We start from the raw sequence: 27,581 nt of genomic DNA, 5'->3' as shown, positions 1-27,581 counted from the left end.
AGACTGAGCTGAGCAAGGAATGCCCCACTAGCTTTCTTTCCCTGGTCTCTGCTGGTATCCTTCTCATTCCAGTAGGCTACGGGGTTTCTTAGCAGCAGGTGAGGTGAAAGAAGGTCCCAAGGGGATCTACACCTCAAAGCCAGGTTCTCCTCCTAGTGTCTATCCTTTATCTAAGACATTAATTAGTCTTTATGAACTCTTTGTTATTTTTCTCATCGATGTGACGAAACATAAGTAAGGAAGAAGTTATGCATCAGGACTATGAGTCACCTGGTCATGGAATCAGGAAGCTGAGAGAGGAATGCTAATGATCAGTTTGGGTTCAACCTTGTTCAGCACAGGAACCCTGCCCATGTAATGGCTCCACCCACATTCAGGGCGGGTCTTCACTCCCTGGTTAAATCTTTCCCTAAGCACCCTCAAAGACACACCCAGACGTGTTTTCACTGCATCAGTCTGACAAGACTATCACATGTCCACCCTTGTCAGTTTGTCACCCAGGAGCACCACTTTTAAAGCAGAACATTCCACCCCTGCTCCCCAAAGTCTCCGGTTCATCTCATATTGAAAATTTCATTTAGTTCATTGTTACAGCTCTCCAAAGTCATTAACTGCTCAAAAAAAAAAACAAACTCCAGTCTCTTCTGAAACTCAGCAATAACTCTTAGCTATGCGCCACTGTAAAACACAAAAACCAAGCTGCATGTTCATAAATATGTCATTCCAAGAGGGAGAAATGGAGATGTATCCTGAAAAAAAAATCAGATCAAAGCACGGCTGGAACCCAACAGAGCAAACAACAAATCCTGCATACAGCAAATGTTGGTAACCCAGCATTTGGGGGTTGTGTTTGAGTGATGTATGTTCCAGTGGGATTGGGCAGCCCCGCCTTTCCTGCCTTGCCACCTGCAGCAAACTCTTTTGACTTGGCTTCACTTTATGCCAACTTTCCCCAGTGGACATTCCACATTCACAGCATCTCCTATATCCTGGGGGCTTTATCTGTCCAGCTTCATTCGTTGACCTCTTAGCTTCCTTATAAGGAATCTGACCCCTACCCTCTCTCCCTAGCCTTAGAAAAGCCTCCATGTTTCCTTCCCTTTCATCTTTTATGCCTGCAAAACCAGTATGTCTCGAGCAACATTACCAAGTTCGCTGCTGGTTTGAGATATAGGCTGGTCCTCTTGGAACACAGAGTGGCTTCTGTGCGCTGCCCCCCAGGGAAATGCTTCTATAGCTAGTTATTTTCTAGCAAGGAATCCCTTTAGTAGCATCCTCAGTTAAAGCACTCTCATTTCTTAATCACAGATTTTATTACATTTTTGTTAACTGTGTGTGCCGTAGCACAAGCGTAGAGGTCAGTTCTCTCCACTATGTGGGTCTTGTGGATTGAACTCAGGTCATAAAGTTTAACAGTACAGATGAACTATCACTGTTCACCTAAGTAAGAGCACCAAGAAGTAGCCATTACCACAGCCTACATGCTATCCTGTCAGAAAATTTTATTGACCAATCAAACTAGTTTATCATTATTTTTAATTCAGTGTCATCCAAATAAAGAGCATGAGAAAAATGAAGCCAAAATAAAGCATAATTTCTCTCTAATGTGTAACATTCAGCACCTGGTCTTCTACACTCCCTCCAGGATGGCCCGTTAAACTCTGCTTATTGAGTTTCTCTAGCACATATTTCTAAACCCTTCCACATTCCTCCCATAAACCAGTTCTAAAAGACCCTAAGCGTAATCAGGTTTATTACGTCAACAGCCTCACATAGTTAGGTACATGTTTTCTGTATCAGTTACTTTATTCATCGCTACAGCAAAATATCTTTCAAAACAACTTAAAGAAGGCTTTGATTTGGGGTCGAAGCTTGAGGTTGCACCATGTCAGGGAAGTCAGAAAGCAGGACCAGGAGACAACCAGCCACACTGTGTCCATGGCCAGGAGGCAAAGAGATAAATGGCGACTAACGTTCAGCTTGCTCTTTTCCTTCTCTTCAGTCCAGAACCCTAGCCTGTGGGATGATACCGCCCACAGTCAGGAACAGGATGGGCCTTCACCCTTTAGTTAAACCTTTCTGAAAACACTATCAACAGAAACGCCCAGAGATATGTATGTTTCCATGGTGATTCTAAATCTAGCAAGTTGAAAATCAAGATTAGGTCATCACAGTGACCTTGGAAACCTCTCCCCAGTTTTTTTTTTCTTTCCAGAATCTTAGCTTCCTTTCACTATGATTGATTGATTTCTTGACATTCTGACTTCTAGTTTGTTCCACTGGAATTCAAATGCCTAGCCAGATGTCTCTCTGCCTGGGGCTCTTTTTCCTTAACCTATTCTACTCAAGTCTTTGCCAACTCTCTTAGCATCAGTATAGGTTGTTCATAAGATTATGTCTCTTGGTTAATTGGAATCGAAAACTTTCTCTCTCTCTCTCTCTCTCTCTCTCTCTCTCTCTCTCTCTCTCTCTCGGTTAATTGGAATCGAAAACTTTCTCTCTCTCTCTCTCTCTCTCTCTCTCTCTCTCTCTCTTTCTCTGTGTGTGTGTGTGTGTGTGTGTGTGTGTGTGTGTGTGCCTGTAATTGATCCAAGATTATAAATTATGGTTAATACTTTTTGGTCTTGCCACCACCACCAAAAAAAAAAAAAAAGTTATAAAAGTAAGAACAAGTCTCTGTTTGAGCTGTGTTAGAGTTTCTGCTTCTACTAGTAATACAGATCACGTGACTTCTAACAGGAAATGCAGTGTAAGGCAATCCTATGTTTTAACCACTAAAATTTCACACCACTTACCACCTAAATACAGAACAGTTATTATGTTCTTAAGTTTTGGTCAACGTGATCATCCTAACAGTGATGGCTAAATGAGGCCCTATACCAAGCAAGGATCCTCTCACAGTGGCCTCATCACGTAGGCACCACAAGCATCCCAGGGTTGTGGCCTAAGAAGGAACAGAGAAGTCAGCTTGAAACGTTCCAACCAGTAGTAGAACAGGACTTGACTCCAAGCACTTAGAGTCTAAAGCCCCACCCACTAGAAATTTATTTGTATTGTTATCTTTCTTTTTTTTTCTTTTTTTTCTTTTTTTTTCAGTGAAAATATTTAATAAGGACTTTAAAGCGTTTTCTTTTTTTTTAAGACCTTACATATTTAATACAGTGCGTTACCCCTGTACAAATGGAAAAAACTTAAGTTCAACATTTCTAGACCAATATGGCTGTTAATTTCTGTACAGTGCCAACTCAACACAGTAAACGGGGATACTTTTTTCCAAAGTTGACAGCACAGCTAAAGTTTCCAAAAATTCAAATTATATATCTGTATATATATATTTATATTTATATAAAAAGACCAATAATAGCAGTGTGTTATGCATCAACAGCAGCAACAGCTTTTCCAGGTTCTGCAGTCATCTGAACAAAACTGTAGAGACATCCAGCACACTCCATTTAAAAAAAAAAAAAAGTAAAAAAACAAAACCCGAGAAAACAGCACAGTTCTGTTACTCTTGTGGTACCTGGCACCATTTTTTTTTAAATTAGCTTCTCAATCATCATCTGGAAAGAAAACATTCTGAGCAACATCATTAAAAACAGCTCTGATAAAGCACGGTCACTACTACGTATCATAAAGCAGGTACAAGCTATTTTACATCCACAGAGGTATGATACAGTACTGTCCTACATCTATAATACTAGAGGATACAATTTAAAAGGCATTATTTGAGACTTGATTCTACTTTTCCAGCAGAGGGCCCAAAGGATGGTGTGACACAGCTTTGTAAAGAAACATACTCTGGACAGGATTTCCTTTCACTAGTGGCACAGTTCTAAGGATTCATTCTCTCCATGAATGTCAGCTAAAACCGTTATTAAAAAAATGAAATATCCCTAGAACAAAACCGTATAACCACCGGATTCACATGAAGATGACCTAGTGGAGACAAGCTGGACCTCACCTTACCAACAAGCTATCAAATCTGTTATGTTTAAACAGTGAGACCTCCAAGGAAGGAGATGCCAAGTAGTGCTTCAAAGCTTCAGACCACAATCAAACACAGCATCCTTTTCAACAGAAGCAGAAGCTCATCTGAATATGCTCAAGGATGCTAACATCAACATTTAATCATCTCCTCACTCATCCAGGAAGAAGGGGAGATCAGTTACTACTGTACTTTATTGTGTTCAACCAAATCACCATGTTACAAAAGTAGCAAGCTGCCATAATAAAAAATAAGGCTCCTCTATCCCGCACCAGATAGCATCATTTTACTTTCAAGCCTAGAAATTGCACACTTGTATATAAACCAACCGAAGATGAGGATTGAGAGTTCATCTTGGTGGATTTTTCCTTTGATGAATATGAAGTGTCCTTCCTTATCTTTTTTGATGACTTTTAATTGAAAATTGATTTTATTTGATATTAGAATGGCTACTCCAGCTTGCTTCTTCTGACCACTTGCTTGGAAAGTTGTTTTCCAGCCTTTCACTCTGAGGTAGTGTCTGTCTTTGTCTCTGAGGTGTGTTTCCTGTAGGCAGCAGAATGCAGGGTCCTCATTGCGTATCCAGTTTGTTAATCTATGTCTTTTTATTGGGGAGTTGAGGCCATTGATGTTGAGAGATATTAAGGAATAGTGATTATTGCTTCCTGTTATATTCATATTTGGATGTGAGGTTATGTTTGTGTGCTTTTCTTCTCTTTGTTTTGTTGCCAAGATGATTAGTTTCTTGCTTCTTCTAGGGTATAGCTTGCCTCCTTATGTTGGGCTTTACCCTTTATTAACCTTTGTAGTGCTGGATTTGTAGAAAGATATTGTGTAAATTTGGTTTTGTCATGGAATATCTTGGTTTCTCCATCTATGTTAATTGAGAGTTTTGCAGGATACAGTAACCTGGGCTGGCATTTGTGTTCTCTTAGGGTCTGTATGACATCTGTCCAGGATCTTCTGGCCTTCATAGTTTCTGGCGAAAAGTCTGGTGTGATTCTGATAGGTCTGCCTTTATATGTTACTTGACCTTTTTCCCTTACTGCTTTTAATATTCTTTCTTTATTTTGTGCGTTTGGTGTTTTGACAATTATGTGACGGGAGGTGTTTCTTTTCTGGTCCAATCTATTTGGAGTTCTGTAGGCTTCTTGTATGCCTATGGGTATCTCTTTTTTTAGGTTAGGGAAGTTTTCTTCTATGATTTTGTTGAAGATGTTTACTGGTCCTTTGAGCTGGGAGTCTTCACTCTCTTCTATACCTATTATCCTTAGGTTTGATCTTCTCATTGAGTCCTGGATTTCCTGTATGTTTTGGACCAGTAGCTTTTTCTGCTTTACATTATCTTTGACAGTTGAGTCAATGATTTCTATGGAATCTTCTGCTCCTGAGATTCTCTCTTCCATCTCTTGTATTCTGTTAGTGAAGCTTGTATCTACAGCTCCTTGTCTCTTCTTTTGGTTTTCTATATCCAGGGTTGTTTCCATGTGTTCTTTCTTGATTGGTTCTATTTCCATTTTTAATTCCTTCAACTGTTTGATTGTGTTTTCCTGGAATTCTTTCAGGGATTTTTGTGATTCCTCTCTGTAGGCTTCTACTTGTTTATTAGTGTTTTCCTGTGTTTCTCTAAGGGAGTTCTTCACGTCTTTCTTGAAGTCCTCCAGCATCATGATCAAATATGATTTTGAAACTAGATCTTGCTTTTCTGGTGTGTTTAGATATTCCATGTTTATTTTGGTGGGAGAATTGGGCTCTGATGATGCCATGTAGTCTTGGTTTCTGTTGCTTGGGTTCCTGTGCTTGCCTCTCGCCATCAGATTATCTCTAGTTTTACTTTGTTCTGCCATTTCTGACAGTGGCTAGACTGTCCTATAAGCCTGTGTGTCAGGAGTGCTGTAGACCTGTTTTCCTGTTTTCTTTCAGCCAGTTATGGGGACAGAGTGTTCTGCTTTCGGGCGTGTAGTTTTTCCTCTCTACAGGTCTTCAGCTGTTCCTGTGGGCCTGTGTCTTGAGTTCACCAGGCAGGTTTCTTGCAGGGGAAAAGTTGGTCCTACCTGTGGTTCCAAGGCTCAAGTTTGCTCGTGGGGTACTGCCTAAGTCCTCTCCGCGGCGGCAGCAACCGGGAAGATCTGCGCCGCTCTTTCCGGGAGCCTCCGTGCACCAGGGTTCTAGATGACGTTTGGTGTTTTCCTCTGGCGTCTGGATGTGCACAGAGTGCAGTCTCTTCTGGTTTCCCAGGCATGTCTGCCTCTCTGAAGGTTTAGCTCTCCCTCCCACGGGATTTGGGTGCAGAGAACTGTTTATCCGGTCTGTTTCCTTCAGGTTCCGGCGGTGTCTCAGAGGCAGCGGTCCTGCCGCTCCTGGGCCCTCCCCTACGGGAACCCAGAGGCCTTATACAGTTGCCTCTTGGGCCAGGGATGTGGGCAGGGGTGGGCAGTGTTGGTGGTCTCCTCCGCTCTGCAGCCTCAGGAGTGCCCACCTGACCAGGCGGTGAGGTCTCTCTCCCACGGGCTATTGTTATCTTTCTAAACAGCCTGGCTTTGCTATGTTGAAGAATTAGTTCTATATTTGAAGATTATTTTTAAATATAAATTTATTAACATTCTTATGATATAGGTTTCCTAGATGTGACATTTCAATTACTATAATTTTGTATCCTTTGATTTTTTTTATAAAACAAATGCTTATATTAATAATGGAATAGATCGCTATAGGATGTCTTTAATTTATCACTTGAGTTGGTATATAGCCTGGACACGTAGTATATATTACATAAATATCTCCTTTCTAGTGGCTTTATAATTTGTCAAAAGTATCTGAAATTTAAATGTTCGATTGGAGGTGAAAAAAGTTGTAGGTCTAGATATGTAATGATTTCACCAAAGCTACATCATTTCTAGTAGAGACAGCTGAAGTTCTCCTGCTGGAAAGGCATTGTATGAAGGGGTGAGCAGAAACTTTCATTTTTGATAATCAACTCCCTTACTTTACATTCTCTAAACAGAGCCTACACATTCTTCACCAGAGCAGCCGACATGGGAAATTTGAAAGCTATGGAAAAAATGGCTGACGCTTTGCTATTTGGAAGTTTCGGCATGCAAAACATAACAGCAGCTATCCAGTTATACGAGTCCTTGGCTAAAGAAGGATCATACAAAGCCCAAAATGTAAGTTTTGAAAGACAATGAGACTTTTTAAATAGCTACACCCACAATTAACACAGACAGATACATGAATGGAGAAAATAAATAGTCCTCACGCCCCACTGAATGGACCCAGATCTATGGCCACTGAGAACACACTGAAATGGTGTCCCTTGGGAGTAAAGCAGGAAGTGAAGATAAATTGTTCCGGTTCATAGGAGCAATGCTGTTCTCTAATCCATCTTCCCATCTATCCATGTGTATGCTTTGACATAAGACCTCTGAACCCCAATATTATTAAACTATGTATAGAACCTGTTCATCTTTACAGAGAAACGAAATCTGTTCTTAAAGTAATGTTTGCCTGACTTTCAATTTCGAATCTTTTATAGGCTAAGTGAATTTCTTTTTCTATTTTAATAAATGTGTTTTACTTTATGTCAAGAATAATATAATCAACTTATAGAAAACCAAAAAACTGGGGCTCAGGATGTAACTCAGTTGCTAGCGTGCTTTCCTGGCGTGAGTGAGCCTTGAGTTTGAGCTCTAGCATCTGGTGCAGCGGGGCTTGGTGGTACATGCTGTAACTCCAGCACTCAGGAGACAGAGGCAGGAGAATCAGAGTTTAAGGTCATTCTTTGGCTGCCTAGCAAGAGAGAGGTGGGAGGCGGAAAGAGGATAAAAAGTCAAAGACCTTCAGGAGCCAGTCCCCCTGGTTCAGATATTATGGGGGCCACCAGGTATTTTTCATTCGACTTCCTGTTCAGTGAGGCTCTCTTTGCAGACCAACCTAATTACCATGCAACCACACCCATCATTTTGTCTCAGCTACTTAATACAAAGCTAAGGTGTGCTTTTACATTACCATAGTGCTCTATTAAGAGGTTTAATCTGTCTTACAAACAAAATCCATAGCCATTAACAAAAAAATAAAATAAAATAAAAATATAAAATTCAGAACATATGAAAACAAAAGTAAAGTTACCGAATTGAGACCTTTTTTGTCATCAGCCAGTATAGTAGGGGAACTGGGTACACAGTCAGATTAAGTTTGGATACACTATTGTCCTTGCCTAGTGGATAAGCTACTTACTGAACAAAACCCTTTCCCTTCTTCTGCATGAGAATCTGACCTTTGGTTCACACTCTAATTCTGTTTCCCAGGTAACCTGATAAGAATAAAATTTTAACTATGTTTCTACCTAGCATGACTTATGATGAAAATGGCCTCTGACTGGCAAACTGCTTTTGGAGAGGAAGAAACTATATAATGAACTATTGAACCTGATGGTGGTAAATCTTTTGATGGGAAAGCTATGACTGTGCTCTTAGAGTCGTTCTGTGGGGAATGAAGCATTTACACCAAGATGGCATTCACATCCTCCCCATGTAGGCGGCATCTTGCATCTGAGTCCCCTTCTGAGGTATCTGGGATGACAGCTCCTACAAGATTGTGTACCCTGCCAAGGAAGGCTCAATGGTTACCCACTGGGCCACCGTGGTTCATTCACCCCCTGCTCTCCAATAAGACCGGTAGCAAATGAGGGTCAGGGCGATCCTGTGGATCTGTATAATTAGTTGAGCCAGAGGAAGTTGAACCAAATACTCCTGACGAATACGGCAGTGTTTCTAAATCGTTCCTATGAAGTTAAGATAATTATAAAACACTGGGTCTTATGTCTTGCTCAATGGTCTCTGACATTTAGCAAAGTGTCTGAGTCCCCCAAAAAATGCAAAATTGAATGAATTGTTAGTTAATTGGTCATGGGTGGCTTAATTGAGTCTTTGTAGGGCATTTCCTTTTATTCGTGGAATTATAAAAAGGAGAGAAGTGGATAGATGAGGGGGTGATAGTGACTTTGGGAAGACATAGATTCAGTTAAAGCAGAAGGAAGCTATAAAAATTATTGTCCCCACCTTTACCTTCTAGAACTTTTATAACTATATAGGGTATTTTTAAATAAATGAGACCACATGTATTTGCTGCAACCTAGCGAGCTTTTCATTCATTAAATATCATGGATGTTTTTCCTATGTGAATACATACAGATCAGCATCATCATTTTAAAGATTCAGAATCATATGGTCCTAATTTATGTTAGAGGATATTGTGTTTAGCTCCACAGGTTTTTTTCTTACAATTATATATGTTAAAAAAAAAACTCAAAGGACGGAAGAAGAATTGTTAAATCTCTAGAATTTGATTAGCCAAATTATAAAGCTCTGGATGTCACCATCATTTGTACCACCTTTCTTCCCTTATTTTCATAATTTCATTTCCTATTTTCAATGCATAAATTAAGTCACCAGACTACCCTCTGTTTGAAGAGCTTGCCGTTGGCCTTAATCAGAAGACAATTTTCTATGGCAAGCCTAGTAGCAGAAAAGACAGCTCTAAGCTGTAACCACTGGCTGTGAACTGTCATGAGCACCTCTTTATAGAGAAGCAGGCACGGATGGGAAACTCTAGGAAATGCAGTCACAGGCTGCACAGTGCCACAGTTAGATAGAAAACAGGGAGTTCCCAGGTCATGTGTGGCTCTGAGTTCTGCATGCTTTTCATCTTGAATTCATTTTTTATATTCCTGAAGAAGTTATGTCTCGAAACCTTAGCTTCCCCAAACCTATAAAGGAGGCTGATAAATAGTGTGCAAGCTTTACAAAGCAGCTGGAAGAAGTGGACAAAACCTGAGAGAATCCTGAGCAAATGCTGAAGAACACTGAGGCACACTGGTGAGGGACAGCGTTCACTTCAACAGCTGTCTTTTGGGTCAGCCAGTCCTTGTTTTATACATTAATTTCCTCATATGTAAAAATGGGGTTACCTGTCCTGTATGTGTGTGTATGGTCTCTCAAGGAAGACCAGAAGAGAGAATGTGTGTGAACAAACTTAACCTAAAAGACACTGGCATTGACGTGATATGCAAATTTCAGTCATACAGTCAAAATACGGCATGTTTAATATTGTTGTGTAAAGTCCTCTACTAAAACCCACTTCTACCTTCTCTGACACCCTGGACTCCTTTTGTCTTTACTCTGACTCCTTATGGCCTGGGAAACATCATTTGCACATGGAGGAGCAGGAACTCTCCAGTACTATATCTGGATTTGATGCTGAACTAGGACTGTCAACCTTGTGGGTGTGGCAACCCCCAGTTGCTTTCTTTCTGGTTTTTGTTGCTGTTGCTGTTGTTTGTTTCATTTTACAAAGAGCATGTAGTTAAAGAGACTTTGTGCCAAAAACAATGAGTAGTTTGGTGGCCAGCTGATTGCAGGGACCAGATAACTCTTCAATAGGACTGTTCTGGTGCCTCTATTTTGACATGCTGCTTGAGCTAGCCTGATCTAAGAACACTGTCTGCATTGTCAGAAATGTTTCCAGAAGCTAGGAGGACACTGTCACACAGGAGTGCACCTAAAGAACTGGAAAATGGGATCAAATAATAACATTATTATATATGATATCATATATAAAATACATATATAGAGAGAGAGACAGAGAGAATATGTAAAATGTGTGTGTGTGTACAGAGACAATGAATAATGGATACTTATGATACGTATGTCTCAGGGAAAACAAAAACAATCCTTCCAAAGGCAGCAACAGTAACTAAGTGTAAAGACAGCACACTGCAATGCTTTAAAAAGACTCAGTACCTTCCAGATGATAAGAACTGCATAGCGTGGTCACCATGAAATTGGCTCAAGCAGTTGCTTGCCTGTATGGCCTGAAACCTGAGTTTGATTGCCCCACCCACTGGGTGAAATGATTATAACTGATTTCCAGGAGTTGTTCTCTGAATGCCACATTCATATTATCACACACACACACACACACACACACACACACACACACACACACACAGAGAGAGAGAGAGAGAGAGAGAGAGAGAGAGAGAGAGAGAGAGAGAGTAAAATATAAAAAGAATAAAGTTATTGGAACTTAAATGTGTACACTTTGTTCGCTATACAATTTAAAAACAATTTTACTACAGATTTAAGAAAATCCCTTCCAGCATATAAAAATAACTCCAATGGATGTATAAAAGAAGAAGACGTGTGTGACATGACACTTTACCGGGTTTTTGTGACTTGAAAATAATTATATCTCAATGGCGAAGTCTCCACACATTCTTCATTTATCTCAAATTTGAGGTGCTGAAGCGTTTCCTGGAAGGACTATAGTCATTAGCACCATGCAATGGCTGAACAGATCATCTCTAGTATCCATCCAGTAATCACTTTGATGCTGCCAGGCTTCTGTTGGGTGTTTTGGACGTTAATGGCCTTATATTAATAGTGTCTGAGTTACTCATTAGAAGTGATTCACACTTTGCTTTGACGTGTGATTTGAGCCAAAAGTAATGATCACAAAGCTTCCCAGTTTTGTGCAGTAATTAGAGGGAAATTACTTAATCTTTTTCCTCCTCTAACAATTTCTTAGAAAAAGGAAACAGGAATATTTTATTTTTAAATTGTTACTGCCAACCCCCAAGCAATTTACCTTCAAATAAGATGAAATATACATCGCACTAAAACCTTCGCAGTAAACCTCGGGGTCTACAAACCCGGTGTTAAATGGCATAAGCAAAATAGCAGAACTCAGAATCCAGCCTTCTGAGCAATCCAGTATGCAGAATTTGACCTTCAAAACTGCTAAAGTGTCACAGATGTTACCGCTCTTCTTTCAACTCACAATATGTTTCTTTCCAGAATTAAGATGTAACCATTTTACAATTCATCCAGTTTTATTCTTATCTTAAAAAAAGGAATGGGGGTGGGAGGACTACTAAAAGCTGACGAACGTTGTTTGTTAAGTGCCAATGCCCAAGCATGAAGGAAAGGACAGTGTACACAGTCCTTAGCAGTTCCTTTGAGTGACAGCCCTTGATGTCCTGTCACGGTGTGAACAGCATAAAAATAATAAAAATGAGATGAATGTAAAGCCTTTCATTGTTATTCCCCTGCTGCAGAGTGAGGAAGCATGACCCCGTTCGATCACACATGATGGTACCACTGTGTTCCAGACCTTATATTTTCAGGAGTTTGACAGAGAGAGACAGCCCCCTCCCCATCACAGAGTGAACATTTAATGCCAACTTCTCTTCACAACCTCACCAGTTTACATAGTTCTCCCAAAGGATCGGACCAACGTGTTTGCTGGGCTCTGCACAAAATGATGCTCTCTCAGTAGCCCGAATGATACCTTCCCTTTAAAAGTCAGCATGGTCGTTCACTGTCAAAGTTTCAGCACAATTGAACCAGATTCTAAATTGAGCAGGATCGAGAATTGCCAGGAATTCCAAGAAAAACCTTTTTTAAACATCTAAAACGGGCTAGTGGTGTCCTTAAAAAAGAGCCAATTTAGCCATTTCAAATACACGTTGCCAGATGTAGAGTCCCAGGGCCTCCCATTTGCAAGGAGTGTTTCCTGTGCACCTTCTTTTAAAAAAGCTCTCGAAGCCTAAAGAGTACATGAAGATTTACATGGTCAGAGGCTTTTATCAGCAGGCAGGTTATATAAAGGACACAAGTTAGACTAATGTGTTAGAACTGCTGTGCTTTTGAGGGAAAAGTAACAATTTCTAGAGCCAACTTCCTAACCTCAGATGCAACACGGAACTGGGGATACAGGACTCGGGCTCAGCTGGTAGAATGCTTGCTCTGTAAAGATGAGGACCTGGGTTCTAGCTCCAGACCCACATAAAGGGCCAGGGCTGATGAGTGTAGAGCTCCCTAGTCAACACTAGGGAGGCCCAGATGGACGGAATCCCTATAGCTTGTTGGCCAACTATCTCAGTACAGCTTAGCCTACTAGGTTACAGGCCAGTAAGTGACTCTGCCTCAAAACAACAACAACAACAACAACAACAACACAACAACAACAACAAAAGCACACACACACACAAAAATAACAACAAAAGCACACACACACACAAAAATAACAACAAAAGCACACACACACAAAAATAACAACAACAACAAAAAAGCCAGAGGATGGTGCATGAGGAACTATGTGCTTCCACATATACACATGTGCACATATATATGCACAATTAAATAAACAAGAAGTAGCCAAGTTCTTTATCCTTGAAATGATAGAATTACTCATTTTCTCATGTGATTAAATTATTGGATCTTGATGCATCTTGACATGTTTGACATTTGACAACATTCTTATAAACTGTGAAAAAAAAACTTAGTTATGAGCTTATATACTTAGGATGAGGGGGCCTAACAGTGACAGCAGACTAGGAACTGACAAAAGGAGACAAAAGATTACCATAGTGGCCCAATCAGAACCAAGAAGGGCTCACACAGACAGCTGCTAGAAGGAAGGAATCTGAAAGCGCTGATAAAAATTGAAAATCTCCCAAACTGGTCACCTTCCAAACACTATAGCTTACAACACAAACATCACAAAGTGGACCACCCTTGGGACAGCATTTTCCTAGGAACTGCAGCTCTCTGACTCTGCCCAGCATCCTGAGAGTATAGAATCCCATGCCACCAGCCCAGGAAATGACAAAATCCAGGCTTGAAACACAATTTCTACAGAGCATACATTGCTTTCACACCATCACAAATGTGAAAAAGCATAGGTCAAACCATCTGGGAGCTGCCAGTGCGGGCTTTGAATCGCACTTCCGGCTTGGTGCGTCACACCGATACACTGATTTAACTCGTTTCTGTGGTTTCTATAAAAGCTTTTGGATGGCATACTGTGTCTGTGGCGGATGGGGGCTGGGGCTCCCAATACCTCCCCAGCTTGCTCTGTGATTAGACTTTTCCTCTTTATTCGGTGTATTTCGACTTAAATATCTTGTTATATCAATTCTATTTTATTTTTGAATTGTGACTGAAAATGCTCAAATCGAGGGTAGGGAAACAGCTCAGTAGTAGAGCACCTGCTAAGCTCATTCGAGGTCCTGGGCTCGAGTCCCATAACACAGCAAAGGAAAAAGGATAATTCTTTTGGTTAACACATCAAAAGAAATTATATTTACAACAAAGGAAAACATTTATCGACTACAAGTTTATACCTTTTTTAGTTTGCTTGCTTTTGTTTTTGTTTTATTGTTGTTGCTTGTTTTTGTCTTTGTTTTTGAGACAAGGTCTTTCTATGTAGCCCAGGACGGCCTGATGCCATGAACCTCCTGCCTCAGCCTCCTGGGGTACAGATGTGCACCACCATGCCTGACATCAATGTTTTATTACTAAACTTTACTCTAAAGCAAAGTAAGAATTACCAGAGATTCACGTATATCATAGAATCCTCCCAATATTGTAATATTTCCCAAGTTCTCATAACTGTAACAAAAACACTTTGTTATGGAATTATAAATAAGCCAACAGCATAAATTATTATTAAAAACATATATAAAATACCACTTTTCAATATAGACCAAAACATTATGAGGTTGGAGAGGTGGCTCAGTGGTTGGTTGGTTGCTCTTGCAGAGGACCAGGATTCGATTCCCGGACCCACATGGCGGTTCCAAACATCTATAACTCCAGTCTCAGGGAATCCAATGGCCCTTTTCTGACCTGTGAGGGCACCAGGCACACACAGGGTGCGCATAGCTACATGCAGATAAAGCAATCACACATAAATAAATAGATCCAAAAATAGATAGATCAATAACAATTATGAAACAAATTGATTGACTGAGTTTTGTGTTCTCTCTTGCCTTCAGGCATTGGGATTTTTATCTTCTTATGGAATAGGAATGGAATATGACCAAGCCAAGGTAAAAGCAACACTATTTTTTTTCCGGAACAAAATTTATTTATTTATTTAAAATAATCCATTCTTAAAGAGGTTCAGTGCACCATGGTATTAAAAGTGCCCACTGACCAAAGAAACTTAGCAATCTGCCACAAACTTCTTAAAGCCTTAAATGCCAGGTTCTTTGCCAAAGGTATGTAGTGTCTATTTGATAGGATTTTAAGATGAAAAATGTGGCGTACCATCCACCATGCCTCTATCCCACTCTCTACTCCCTGGTAACCCCCAAAATGGAAACCATCTTAACAGAGCAGATTGAAACATACTTGGGAGTGAGTTGTTTTCGGGTCATTATTGGGATAGGAATGAAAAAAAAAAAAAAAAACAGCTTGGTTTGAGTTCCGAACTTAGGAAACCAATGTGGTTGTATTTCTTGTTCCTTAGGCACTGATATATTATACCTTTGGAAGTGCTGGAGGGAGCATGATGTCCCAGATGATTCTGGTTTGTAAATTAAATATTCTTAGATCAAAATATGTGTAACTACAGCAATCTCTGAATATTAACTCCAAGGCATGCTTGCTTTCTAGGGGTACAGATACTTGTCAGGAATTAATGTTCTGCAAAATTGTGAAGTTGCTCTAAATCATTACAAGAAAGTGGCAGATTATAGTGAGTAATTCTCATAATTCTTTTGGGGAGAATAGAGTGGTGTTTGTTTCTTTGATGTTTATCTTGTTTGTTTGTTTTTCTTTTTGTTTTGTGAGACAAGGTCTCATTGTCTATAGCTTTGCCTGGCCTGGAACTTCCTATGTAAATCAGGCAGGCATCAAACTCAGAGATCTGCCTGCCTGTGCTTCCCAAGTTCTGGGATTTAAGGTGTGTGCCACCACACCCAGCTCTCATAATTCACTTTACTGTGAATGGATCTGAAGCTTACCTCAGTGATAGAGTACTTGTCTAGCATGTACAAAAATGCGGGTTTTGTTCAATCACCCAGCATTAGAAATAAAACAGACTTTTACCAAGCAGTTTTTAAAATATTAACACCAGACAGAAATGGGATATGACTTGCCTGCTAAAGGGCTTGTTGTACAAGCACGATGACATGAGTTCAAGCCCTAAATCCACATTTTAAAAAAGAGCAGGGCACGGTCAGCCCTGGAGAAGCAGAGACAGGCTGATCCCTGGGCTTACTGGGTAGCTAGCCTACTTACTCAGTGAGTTCTAGGCCAGCCATAGGCCTTGAATCAAAAGACAAGATGAATAGACTTAAAGGAAGAAACCCAAGGTTGACTTCTGGCCTCCATACTCATACACATGTGGACACACAGGGGTACACACACACACACACAGACACCCATGCATGCACACACCCACATGCTTGTCTGCACTTATAAATCAATACCAGTTGGTAAAGGTATATATTACTAACATCTAATTAATACAATATTTTAATGTCATCTAGAGTTTGGGCAACCTTAATTATTTTTATCTCTTTTTAAAAAAGATTTATTTCTAAACATTTCTGTTTTATTTATTGTTATAATTTTTGTTCCTTTTTTTCCAAGACAGGTTCTCACTACGTAGCTCTGGCTTTCCTGGAACTCACTATGTAGACCAGGCTAGCCTCAAACTCACAGATCCATCTACCTCTGCCTCCTAAGTGCAGGGATCATGTGTGCACTGCTATGCCCTGCTATGATGTTTGTTTCTTAAACTGATAAATATCGAGCAAATTCCCCTAAGTCTAACCTCTGTAATGTTAGATGGTTTGCTAAAAGTGCCCAGTGTGGCCATGGTGGTATGGGCCTGTAATCCCTGCACTTGGGACAGGGAACCAGAAGAAGGTCACTTCAAATTTGAAGCCAGCCAAGGCTAAATAAAGAAATCCCATCTCAAAAAAGAAATACATGAAAATGGAAAATAAAATATCCTAGCGAAACAAATAGAAGACACACACAGGAGGATCACTCCACTGTTCAAACTGTCATTGTTCTACCATGAAATTTCTGTCTACGGAAACAGAGCATGGGGCAGTCTGCGTTCTTAGGGACTCATCTGAGTTGTATGTCTCATTGCATCTTGCAAAATTCCTCAGAGCGATGACACGCGGTTCTAGATAGAAGTGGGTCTAGTCATTAACTTCTACCTTCAGAATAAGGATCTACACAGTGTCCCAGACATCTGGGACAAGGAGTGGCTTGAAAAAAAGTCACTTTTGGCTTTCAGAGGCTATTTATGACAGGATCATATCATATGTTCAATGATAACAGAATTGCTAATATAAATTTCTTTTCTATTTTTTTCTACATTTTTTACTTATTTTTTTACATATAAATTTCAAACTGCATGTTTCGTTAGGAATATTCAAGCACATGTATCTTTGTACTTAGTCTCAGTATCTACAGGGAATAACTGAGTAGCCCTTACTCTTACATTGCAATGCCCATGTAGCACAGAGGGGGTCGTCAGGCGTCCCTTTAAAACCTCTGCTCTTGCCCCCTCGCCTATATCCTCATGAGAGTCTATGCTGATGATATGTATATGAGTTTCAAAAGCAAGTTCAGACCTTCTCCCACCTTCATTTTAATATCCAAAAGAACAAAACACAGCCAGGCTCCATGGAGCCTCCCTGTCAGTCGTCCAGATGCCTGCACAATGTAAGCGGAAAAGGTCTAACAGAGTCCCTCCAAGTTGACTGTTACTGCTTGCAGCCCGAGTATTCTATCTTCTGGTCTGTTTCTGTCCACAGTTGCTGACAAATTGGAAAAAAGTGAAGGTATTCCCGTGGAAAAAGTGAGGCTAACCGAGAGACCTGAGAATCTGAGTTCCAACAGTGAGATTTTGGATTGGGACATATACCAATACTATAAGTTTTTGGCAGAAAGAGGAGATGTTCAGATACAAGTAATGTACACAGAAAAGGCCGCATTCTTAGAACATGCCAATTGCCAGAGAGCTGGCTCCTTCTGAGTGCCGGGAGGATTGACAGTACCCTCCCTTGAATGTGAACGGGAGGAGACGCCCTCTCCTCTCTGTCCCACTCCCTTTTTGTCTGCTAGCCACCTGCAGCTTTGGGGGGGTCTTATTGAAGAGGTAGTTGCCACAGGGATAGCAAGATGATGGTGATGGGGAGTGGGGAGTTTGCAATTCTTCCTGGAAATCTCACTTGTTAAAAACCTAGGTTTCCATTATGGGGAAATAGTTCCTCTGGTGTTGGTATTAAAGTGGATGAACTCCTGAGTTTCCAGAGTGGGAAGAGGACAGCACCTATGTGATTTTAGTGAGACAGACCATGGCCCCATCATCTATGAGCCTGGTTGTCACCACACTCTTGCCAGTGGCTTTTGGCCCCTAAGGAAGCTATATGCCTAGTAGCAACTGACTGTCCAATAACAGACACAGAGTAAAAAAGACTGAAATGTTTCCCCACCTCTTCCAAAGCAAGCCAGTAGCACCACACCGAAACAACACACTATAGTAAAATCAACAACTAAATGCTATTTTGTTCAAACTAATACTGCTGCTAAAACCATTTTCAAATATCATCATTTCTAGGTATCTCTTGGACAATTGCATCTAATTGGGAGAAAAGGTCTAGATCAAGATTACAGTGTAAGTTGATCCCAAACTTCAGTCCTATAGAGAAGACCAACAATGATGAGGGAAGCTGAGGGGCAAGGGAAAACGGAAGAGGGGGAAGTGGGCGGGCTCTGGGGAGCTACCGCTGCTGCTTTGGTCAGAGCTGCATCCTTGTTTGTGAGAGAAAGCAGCATTCACTAACATTTTCCTAACCTGTCTTCAAGCCCAAACCAACTTCTGAGGGGCAACGAAGCCAAGGAGTACCCCATGCCTGTGCAGTCCCTGAACATGTCCTACCATCTGTATTCGGTTTGTCAGGCTGCAGTTGAGAACCGAGAGCAGCCCTACACCCTGGCCTTGAACTTTCATCTTCCCCAAAGGCCAGTTGCAGAAGGTCCCCACCCCACGGGAAACTTCTGCTAAGCAGTCCAAGGGCCTAACTTATCCAGATCACAGGAGATTTGGCTAGAGCAGAAATGCTTTTTTACTATAATTTAAATTAAGCATCTCTGTGATGTTGTAAATCATTTAATCATTGTGCTTCTTCTTACCTTATTATGGTGAAGGTAAGGGCCTAATTAACCCTCCAAATGCATAGCAGAGGAAAGAATAAATAAACTTAACACACACAGTCCCTTCCTCGGTAGGATGCCAACATCACAGGCTAAATTCTTGCTTAGATTCTAGTTGTGGTTTCAAGATGCCAATCACCACAGACCTGGGAAACAATTCTTACTAAATAATTAGGTTGCGTTTTGTAGGAGCCACGTGCTCACTTTCTCAAAGGAACGCAAATTCTGTCTCAGCTTATAAACCCAACAGCCTAAGGGTTACAATCACCCCTTTCCACGGTGGTTACATTGAAAGGGGGATCTGTTGCCAGTTTCTGTTTCGCTTAATCTTGTTATTTTATGTGTGTCTTTACTGCTGTATTCTCTCCTTTATATGAGAGATGGTACACATTAGATAAATGTCAGTTAACTCCATAAAGTAAGTAGCTATTTACATAAGCATATGCATCCCAGGATAGCAGAAATGAAGGTTTCTGGGGCCTTTAAACCGAACTGTAAGCACTGATTTAGCTCCTTAGATGAGAGTTCTGTATTCATAAGATTACTCTAATGTCCGATTTTTAGCTTACAATAAATGTTAGTCATAGGGTACATACTGTAACATTTTCTCATTTGTTATAAACAGAAACTTTGATTGACTTAAAGATGACACATCCTTTTTACAGAATCCCCCCCCCAAACACCACACACGTGCACGTACACACACCACACACACACACATACACGCATACACACACCCATGCACACACACACATTCATACACACACAAGTAGTGTCAGCCACACACAACATGAACACTTAAGGGGCTGGAGCCACCCCAAGTCAGGTGACATGCAAGCCCTCTGGGGTGACAGGAAAGGATCCCAAGACTATAGTGGCAACAGCCAGGAGTCAGGCATCATGAGGACCCATCGTGGATTCTCCAGCAACATTGTTGTAGTAGAGATTTTCTTAGATGTGTTTTATAGATGAAAACCCTGGTCTGGAGAGATAAAGGAAATTGCTTCAAGTGCCACAGCTGGAAAGCAACCCGTAACTGGGAAGCAGACTTCCAGGGCTGGTGCACTGGCTCAGCCTCAAAGAGCACTTGTTGCTCTTACAGAGGACCCAGGTTCAATTCCCATCACCCATATGATGGCTCACAACTGTCTGTAACTGCAGTTTCAAAGGCTCTGACACTCTCTTCTGGCCTCCTCCTGTGCATGGTACACAGCCATACATGCAAGCAAAATACTCATACACATAAAGTAAAACTAAAACTTCAAAACTGAGGGAGGAAAACTTGAATGCGGGAATTCAGCATTGAAAAACCTATGTTATTTTTAGTAAATAGAAATTATGTTTGTACTACTCCCTCAATATGGTCTCTAAAATCTGCCTCTCCATTTTCAGAGCAAGAATACAAAAGGGCATCATCTCTGACTTTATTTTTTTTAAAGATTTATTTAATATATATGAGTACACTGTAGCTGTCTTAGATACAGCAGAAGAAGGCACCAGATCCCATTACAGATGGTTGTGAGCCACCATATGGGTGCTGGGATTTGAACTCAGGACCTCTAGAAGAGCAGTCAGTGCTCTTAACCACTGAGCCATTTCTCCAGCCCACATCTCTGACTTGCTGATCATTGCCTTTGGACCCAGCCAGAGACTCCAAATGGGTTTAATTCCAGAACCCTGCCATCAGTCAGGCACTCTCTGGACAAGTTCAGGCTCAGCCTCTCTACTTCTGAGCCTAATGAGCCTAAATGTGTGTGCAAGTTCATCCATAACTCTGAGATCTCAAGCCTGATTGACTTACACTCAATTAGCCATGGCGGGAGTGAGGGGGTGGGGGTGGGGAATGAAAAGGACGCAGCCAAGAGGCTGCTTCTGCAGCTTCTCCCATATTTGGCCTCTTATTCTTCAAGTCTTGCCCCTTGGAGAGGATTTTCTTGATAACTCCAGTGCTCACGTGCCCACCACGGAAGATCTTTGTGTTTTTCTTAATCACTAGTTTGTCTTCTACTCAGAATAGTGTCTGGTATCTATGAAGCACTCGATAAATATATATTGAATGGATGGATGCTAATAGCTTACACATTGGATGATGCCTCTCAGCCTGAACTCCACCACGTCAGCCAGTCTGAGGTTTCAGTCCACTGAAGAAATGATTACAGCAAAGCCCATCTTAAATGGGATGCTCCAGTTTGCTGATCAGCAAACTGCAAATGAAAATACCCAGGAATAGCTATCCTGCCTTTCCCCATCACTACTTGCTTTTTTGATTGAATTAATTTCTCAGCATTTCTTATCACAGGGAACAATTTGGCCTCTCGCTGACCAACTTTATAATTATTAAAAATTGTATATGTGCAATTCCTGATTGCATTATCTTGAATTTTCCCACACACGAATTTTAATTTCATTTGCATTCTTAAAACTATAAAAGCTCAGGATGAATTGCATTAGGAAAACAGGGTGCTTGGATGCATTATTATTAAAGTGGATGCCACATAATTAAATTAAAACTGGTAGAGGAATAATATCAACCCTAAGGCAACTGCATCATCCTTTCTGCTGCTTCATATAGAGAAAGGGCTAATGTTCATTTCAGGAGGATCTACAGAGCCCTGGATAAAAGAAGTACTCAGAATTGTTGTCAGAATAAAGCATTTCCTTCACATTTCATTCTAGAGAAAATGTTGCAAACTGATTAAACTAGGGATTTTCTTTAGAGAGAAAAAGAGAGAGAGACAGAGACAAAGAGACAGGCAGAGACCGAATGACTGAGACAGAGCTAAAAATAAAATAATGAAACTTTACTTAACATAATGTTCAGGATATGCCATCTATCATAATAGCATGATACCATTAGCTGTGAGACAAACCATTATTTTATCTTCTACTGAGAGTGAAAATAACTGTCAATATAACTTTAAGCTATAATCTGCCATTGGCAGTAAGATCCCATCCTGATTAGAATGTCCATTGTAGAATGGGCGATTGGTAAGTGCTCAGTAATTTTCTTGGAGATCTGTAGCCCAAGCTGGCCTCAAAGTCACTCCGCAGCTGAGGATGACTGAACTTCTGATTCTCCTACTTCCACCTCCTGAGTGCTGGGCTTACAAGGATGTGTACCACACCCTGTTTATCTGGTGCTGGGGGTGGAATCCAAGACCTTGTGCATTGTAAGCAGCCAACATCTTTGACTCTGCTCAATAAATATTTAAAGGGTGCATGGATGATTGGGTGGATAATTATTCTGGTTTGTTTGTTTGTTTGTGGCACAATCTCAAGTAGCCAAGGCTGGCCTCAAAATCATTATGTAATTGAGAATGACCTTAAACTTATGATTACCCTGCCTCTACCTCCCAAGGGCAGGGATATCAGACAGGCACCACCTCACATAGTTTATGCAGTGCTATGTCAAACCAGAGTTTTGTGCATGCTAGACAAGCACAAGCATTCAACAAAAAGAACTACATCTCCAAACACTGACTTGGCTTTGTGTGGCAGTTTCTTGTGGTGTCAAATACATTTTTATGGCCAGCCATGCATAACCAGGTGTGATGGTGCATGACTTTGATCCCAGCAGTTGGGAGGCAGAGGCAGGCAGATAGATGTCTGAGTCCAGGGCCAGCCTGGCCTACAGACAGTGTTCCAGGACAGCTAGGGCTACACAGAGAAACCCTGTCCTGAAAACTAAAACAAAAATAAAAACAAAAACATTTTACACAATACCAGTAACCACATCAGAACCAGTAAGTTTAAAGAGGAAGAATCAAGAACTGAAATTCCAAATAGGCAAAGACAGCGAAGTAAAGAAAATCACGATACTGGAGTAGAGTAAGACACAGTGGGGTAATGTAAGCCACTACATTGGAGGAGAGGAAGCTAAGACATTAGAGTAAAGCAAGCCACAAGAGTGGAATACAGTGAGCCACAACACTGGAGTATAGTAAGGCATGACACTGCAGAAGAGTAACCCATATCACTAAGTGGTGTGTGAGACGCCGCCAAGCCCCTGGAACCTTATGGAATCACGTTGGTCAGAGGATGGGAACTCTAGAACCTTCATTTGCTTCTGAGTAGATTATTTCCTTTTAAAATTTCAAATTATCTTTCTCCCGGAATGAAACCTTCCCCCCAGAACTCTACTGCAGATTAATTGAGAGCCAAACTTCTAAACTGGACTTTGAAATGATTTTAGGACCATAAGATTTAGGTCAAGATGTCCCATAAAGATTAAAGTCCAGGTCCCCTGCTTTAAAGATTCGTAAATATTCATTCATTCCTCTTAAAAATATTTTCTGTGTGTTTAATATATGGAACACACTATGCAAAGTAGAACACTGAAGGTGACAAACAGATAAGCTGGTAGATAAATAATATTATAGGCACAGGACAGGGTACCTGGAGAACACAAAGGAGGAGAATCTAAATGAGGAACTCAAACCTAGAGATGATGTGACTTGCATATCTAGCACCCTTATTTGGGTGCATGCTTAGCCCTGGCCACAGAGTCTATGACAATACTAACCTGAATGTATCCAGTTTTACCAAGTCACAGTGTTTGGATAAGAAAAGCATTGATGCAAAATATCCTTTTTTCAGTACCAGTTTTTTTCTTTAATTTGGCAAACCACACATAGCTTTAAGTTTCTCCTATCTAATGCTTATATTAGTCCAGAGATTTTAGTTTCAAGATCTCCCAATGTTTGTAAATCTCTAATAATCTTTATTTTTGGAGACAATTAAATCCTTAGTTTAGTGGTCTACTCTAAAGCCTCCAGGTATTTTACAAGCCCTAGATTTTGAGTATCCTACTCTGGCCACATTGAAACACTAATTTCTTAGACAGTCTGGACATTGCCAAGGGAATGAAGACTCCCTTACTCTTGACACTTCCCTGGTTCTGATGGCATCAATATAGTGAAGTTTCTGTCACTTTGGTCTTCCCCTTCATACCATGGAGGCAGAGTTCCAAGGACATAGAGACTCTATTTAGTCTGCTTGTGAAAGTCTAATGCTGGTTGCATGATTTTAGGTGTCATTAAATGAAATCAGATATTAATAGTCCTTCCTTATAATGACAGTACAAAAATTTAGAAAGAAAAGTCATATAAACATCTGTTAGGAAACAGTACAATCTATAATCTTTGCCCATTCTCTATCTATTTAATTATTTGGAGGGATTCTTTTTAGCTCCTCACCTACTCAGTGCTATTGACATATTTCATTTTCTCTCAGCACTATTGTCAGGGGTCAAGTACAGGAATCATGTTTTGTTTTAAAATATTGTTATTTATTCTTTGATTTTCGATTATTTTTATCCCTTGATAGTGACTATGAATTCACACAGCTATTCGGTGTGTGTTCACCATACCTACCTCTCACTCCCCACTTACTCCACCTCCCCCTAACACATCTCCCTCTCTCATCCCATTCTCTTCATGTAGGTATATTTTGATACAGATATAAATTCTTCTATAAATAAATTAAGTCCTGTTCATGGTACCTTCATGCACATGGGTGTGGAGCCAGCCATTAGAGTATCAGCAACATACTAGAGGCCAAACCCTCACAGAAACTTGAGTCTACATTCCCAAGCACCTTCAACTGCCAATAACTCTTCAATTAGGGATAAGGCCTTATAAGGCTATCCCCATCCTTGATGTAAAGGTGACTGGCTTGATCTTATCCAGATCTTGGACCAGGAACCACGGCTGCTGTGAATTCATACATGAAACAGCTTTGTCACATTTGAAACACAGCGTTTCTTCTTATCCTTGTGCTCATACATTCTATCCTCTCTTCAGTGATGTTCCTTGACCCAGTGGGAGTAGGGGAAATAGGATACATATTCAGTTTAGGACTGAGTATTCACCATAACTTATTCTCAAGTCTGACCAATCATGAGTCTCTGTTTTAACTGTCACTCACTGCACAAAGAAACTTCTCTGATCAAGATTAGCAGCCACACCAATCAATCGGTATATAAACGTAAGTGTTTAGAAGACAGTTTGATAGTATGAGCATTTAGCAAAATGAAAATAACAGGTCCTCTCTTAGGGCCTATGCACTCCCTAGCTGTCAGCTTTGGGTCAGTTTAGTAGTATCAGCCCTGAGTTTTCTCCTGTAGATCTGGCCTTAAATTCAACCAGAAATGTAGTAGTCAGTCCCAACAGTCATGACACTATCCCACTGATGGGAACGTCTTCCTTGGCAGAGCAGCATGATAGCATCCAGGATCAACAACAGACAAAGTCATCGGTGTCTTTTTTCACCTGGTGGGCTGCATAACACCTTCTAGAAATAAGAAATCTAAGGGAGCATGATTTTGTTCATTACAAATGACTTGTGATGGCTAATGTACCAATAGGCATGTAGCAGATGTTAACCAAGTTTTCTGAAGATGAAAGGAACGATGATGCAAAAGAGCCCAGCAGAGGTGCATCTGTAATTAGGTCCACAGGGAGGACAACTTAGCAATACAAGAGTACCTTTCAAACAAGCTATAGGCATTTTGCAGCCCACTTTCATATAAAAGAGGCATCTATATTTTCCCCTAAACATTGTCTTCTCTTTGGGAGGAAGCAGGTCACCCATTAGCCATCACCCATTAATCTAGTGAAGTCCTTGTAAAGGACAGATGCATTGTGTTCAAATATGACACTGAAAACGTGTCTTCAAGTATCATTTCTGAGGTCGGTCACTTTTATTTCTCAGGAATTTTCTAGAAAGCCCAGATGAGGCCTGGAGAGTGGAGCAATAAGAGATAAGATTATTCTAGAATGTTTAATCTTACTACTTAGAGAAAGCAGAGGTTTTACTGGTCCCCTTCATTTTGATTCAGAAGAAACTCTTTTAACCTCTACACAAAAACATGGTGTCAGCAAGAAGCTGGGTGTGTCTGGCATTATTCTGCCTTATGAGCATGAGGATTCTGCCAACTGTAGTACAAGCTGGCTCAAAACAAATGCATAAAGTCTATTCTTCCAAATAAGGACTATTTAAATCTGTAGCTGAGATTCATCTTTCCTGACACAGCCACTTACCCATCTAGCTTTTCCAAATGTGAGAAGAAACGTACCTTTACATTAATATATATATATACATATATATATATATGTTCATCCTGTTTCAGAATACATATGCACATAAACATGCGTTCTCCCACTCTTCGGGTTTATGGTAGAAATAACATTGGAAGAGTGCCTTGAACAAAATGGTTATTTCGCGGATATTTTTGAATGCACGTTGAATGACTAAAATCTAGTACAAAAAGTCATTTTGTAGAATGTATTTGTGACTGGCAGTAATACTGTTCCTTTTCTCTCCAGAAGGCGTTATACTACTTTCTAAAGGCAGCAAAAGCTGGGAGTGCAAATGCCATGGCATTTATAGGAAAGGTGCATGCTTCTACTTCATCAGTACTTGTTATTTCTTTAAAAGTTAAGAAATGTGGGGACTGGGGAAATGTCTCAATTTATAAAGTGCTGCTGTCAAGCATGAGGACCTGCTCCAGCACATGCGTGAACGCGCACGCGTGTGTGCGCGCACACATGCACACACACACACACACACACACACACACACACACACACACACACACCTCCTCCAGAAAAACCTATCTTTTTATTCAGGTCTGTAACCCCAGGTAAAGACAGGCAGATCTTCAGAGCTCACTGGCCAGCTGGTCTAGCTAAATCAGTGAGTCACAGATTTAGTAAGAAACCCTGCCTATAAATATAAGGTAGATGGGCCAGTGAGGTCACTCAGCAAGTAAGACATTTGCTAGGAAATACTGGCGAACTGAATTCAATCATTGGAAACCACAAGATGGTGGAAGGAAAGAACCAATTCAACAGGACTGTCCTGTTGTGTCATGCTTGCTGGCAATACTCTCCCAACACCCATGCGCACAGACAGACAGACAGACAGACAGACACAGACGTGCATGCGCTCGCACACACACACACCCTCTCTAAGGATTGATTGAATGCAGGAAAAGGTGTGACAACACTTAAAGAACTCATTTATGGCAGCAGCTAAGAGGCACTTAGGCTGGAGACAGTGGCTGGTACTCTTAAGGTAAGAGGAGGAAGCCGATTAGAACATCAGCCTTTATCTGAGGCATTCACAAAACCTGGAAATACACCTGGCCTGGAGTCCTCTGCAGAGAATAACTATGAGTCCATGAGCTTCCCTTAGGCCCAAGAATAACAGGCTAGCTGTCATCTGAGAATGGTACAAGCCCTGGCCCAGTCAGGTGTCTTTCCTCTACCCCTGGAATGAGAAACAGTTCTACCGCAACCAAAATCAAAATCAGTCCTTATGGACCATTTGATGGGATATTCTCTCTCATTAAAGAGACCACTCCCTCCACTCCCCGGGGCTCCTTTGCCTCCTTACAGCCAATTTGCCTTAGTTACCATGGGAATGTGTACCCTGCTTCCAGAACTGTCACATACTGTAATTTAGATTCGAGGAATAGGAGAAAACACAAATAGGGTTCATTTCTTTGTTCTGAGGCTCTCTCTCTCTCTCTCTCTCTCTCTCTCTCTCTCTCTCTGTGTGTGTGT

The 27,581-nt window shown here is 40.8% G+C and overlaps 1 protein-coding gene across 6 annotated transcripts in view; it reads left to right on the top strand.

Moving 5' to 3' along the window:
• Positions 1 to 27,581, top strand: part of Sel1l2 (SEL1L2 adaptor subunit of SYVN1 ubiquitin ligase) — a 136,492-nt gene that overhangs the window by 87,110 nt on the left and 21,801 nt on the right. For all 6 annotated transcript variants that reach the window (XM_087652195.1, XM_087652194.1, XM_087652197.1 and 3 more), the window contains 7 exon segments: positions 6,990 to 7,152; positions 14,826 to 14,879; positions 15,302 to 15,361; positions 15,448 to 15,529; positions 17,613 to 17,767; positions 18,419 to 18,475; positions 26,340 to 26,408. In XM_087652195.1, the coding sequence (XP_087508321.1) occupies positions 6,990 to 7,152; positions 14,826 to 14,879; positions 15,302 to 15,361; positions 15,448 to 15,529; positions 17,613 to 17,767; positions 18,419 to 18,475; positions 26,340 to 26,408 (640 nt within the window).

Source organism: Rattus norvegicus, chromosome 3 (assembly GCF_021556685.1).
Source record: "Rattus norvegicus strain SHRSP/BbbUtx chromosome 3, alternate assembly SHRSP_T2T, whole genome shotgun sequence".
NCBI classification, from domain to species: Eukaryota; Metazoa; Chordata; class Mammalia; order Rodentia; family Muridae; genus Rattus; species Rattus norvegicus.
The sequence above is the reverse complement of the archived record's forward strand: the minus strand, read 5'-3'. Positions and strand labels throughout refer to the sequence as shown.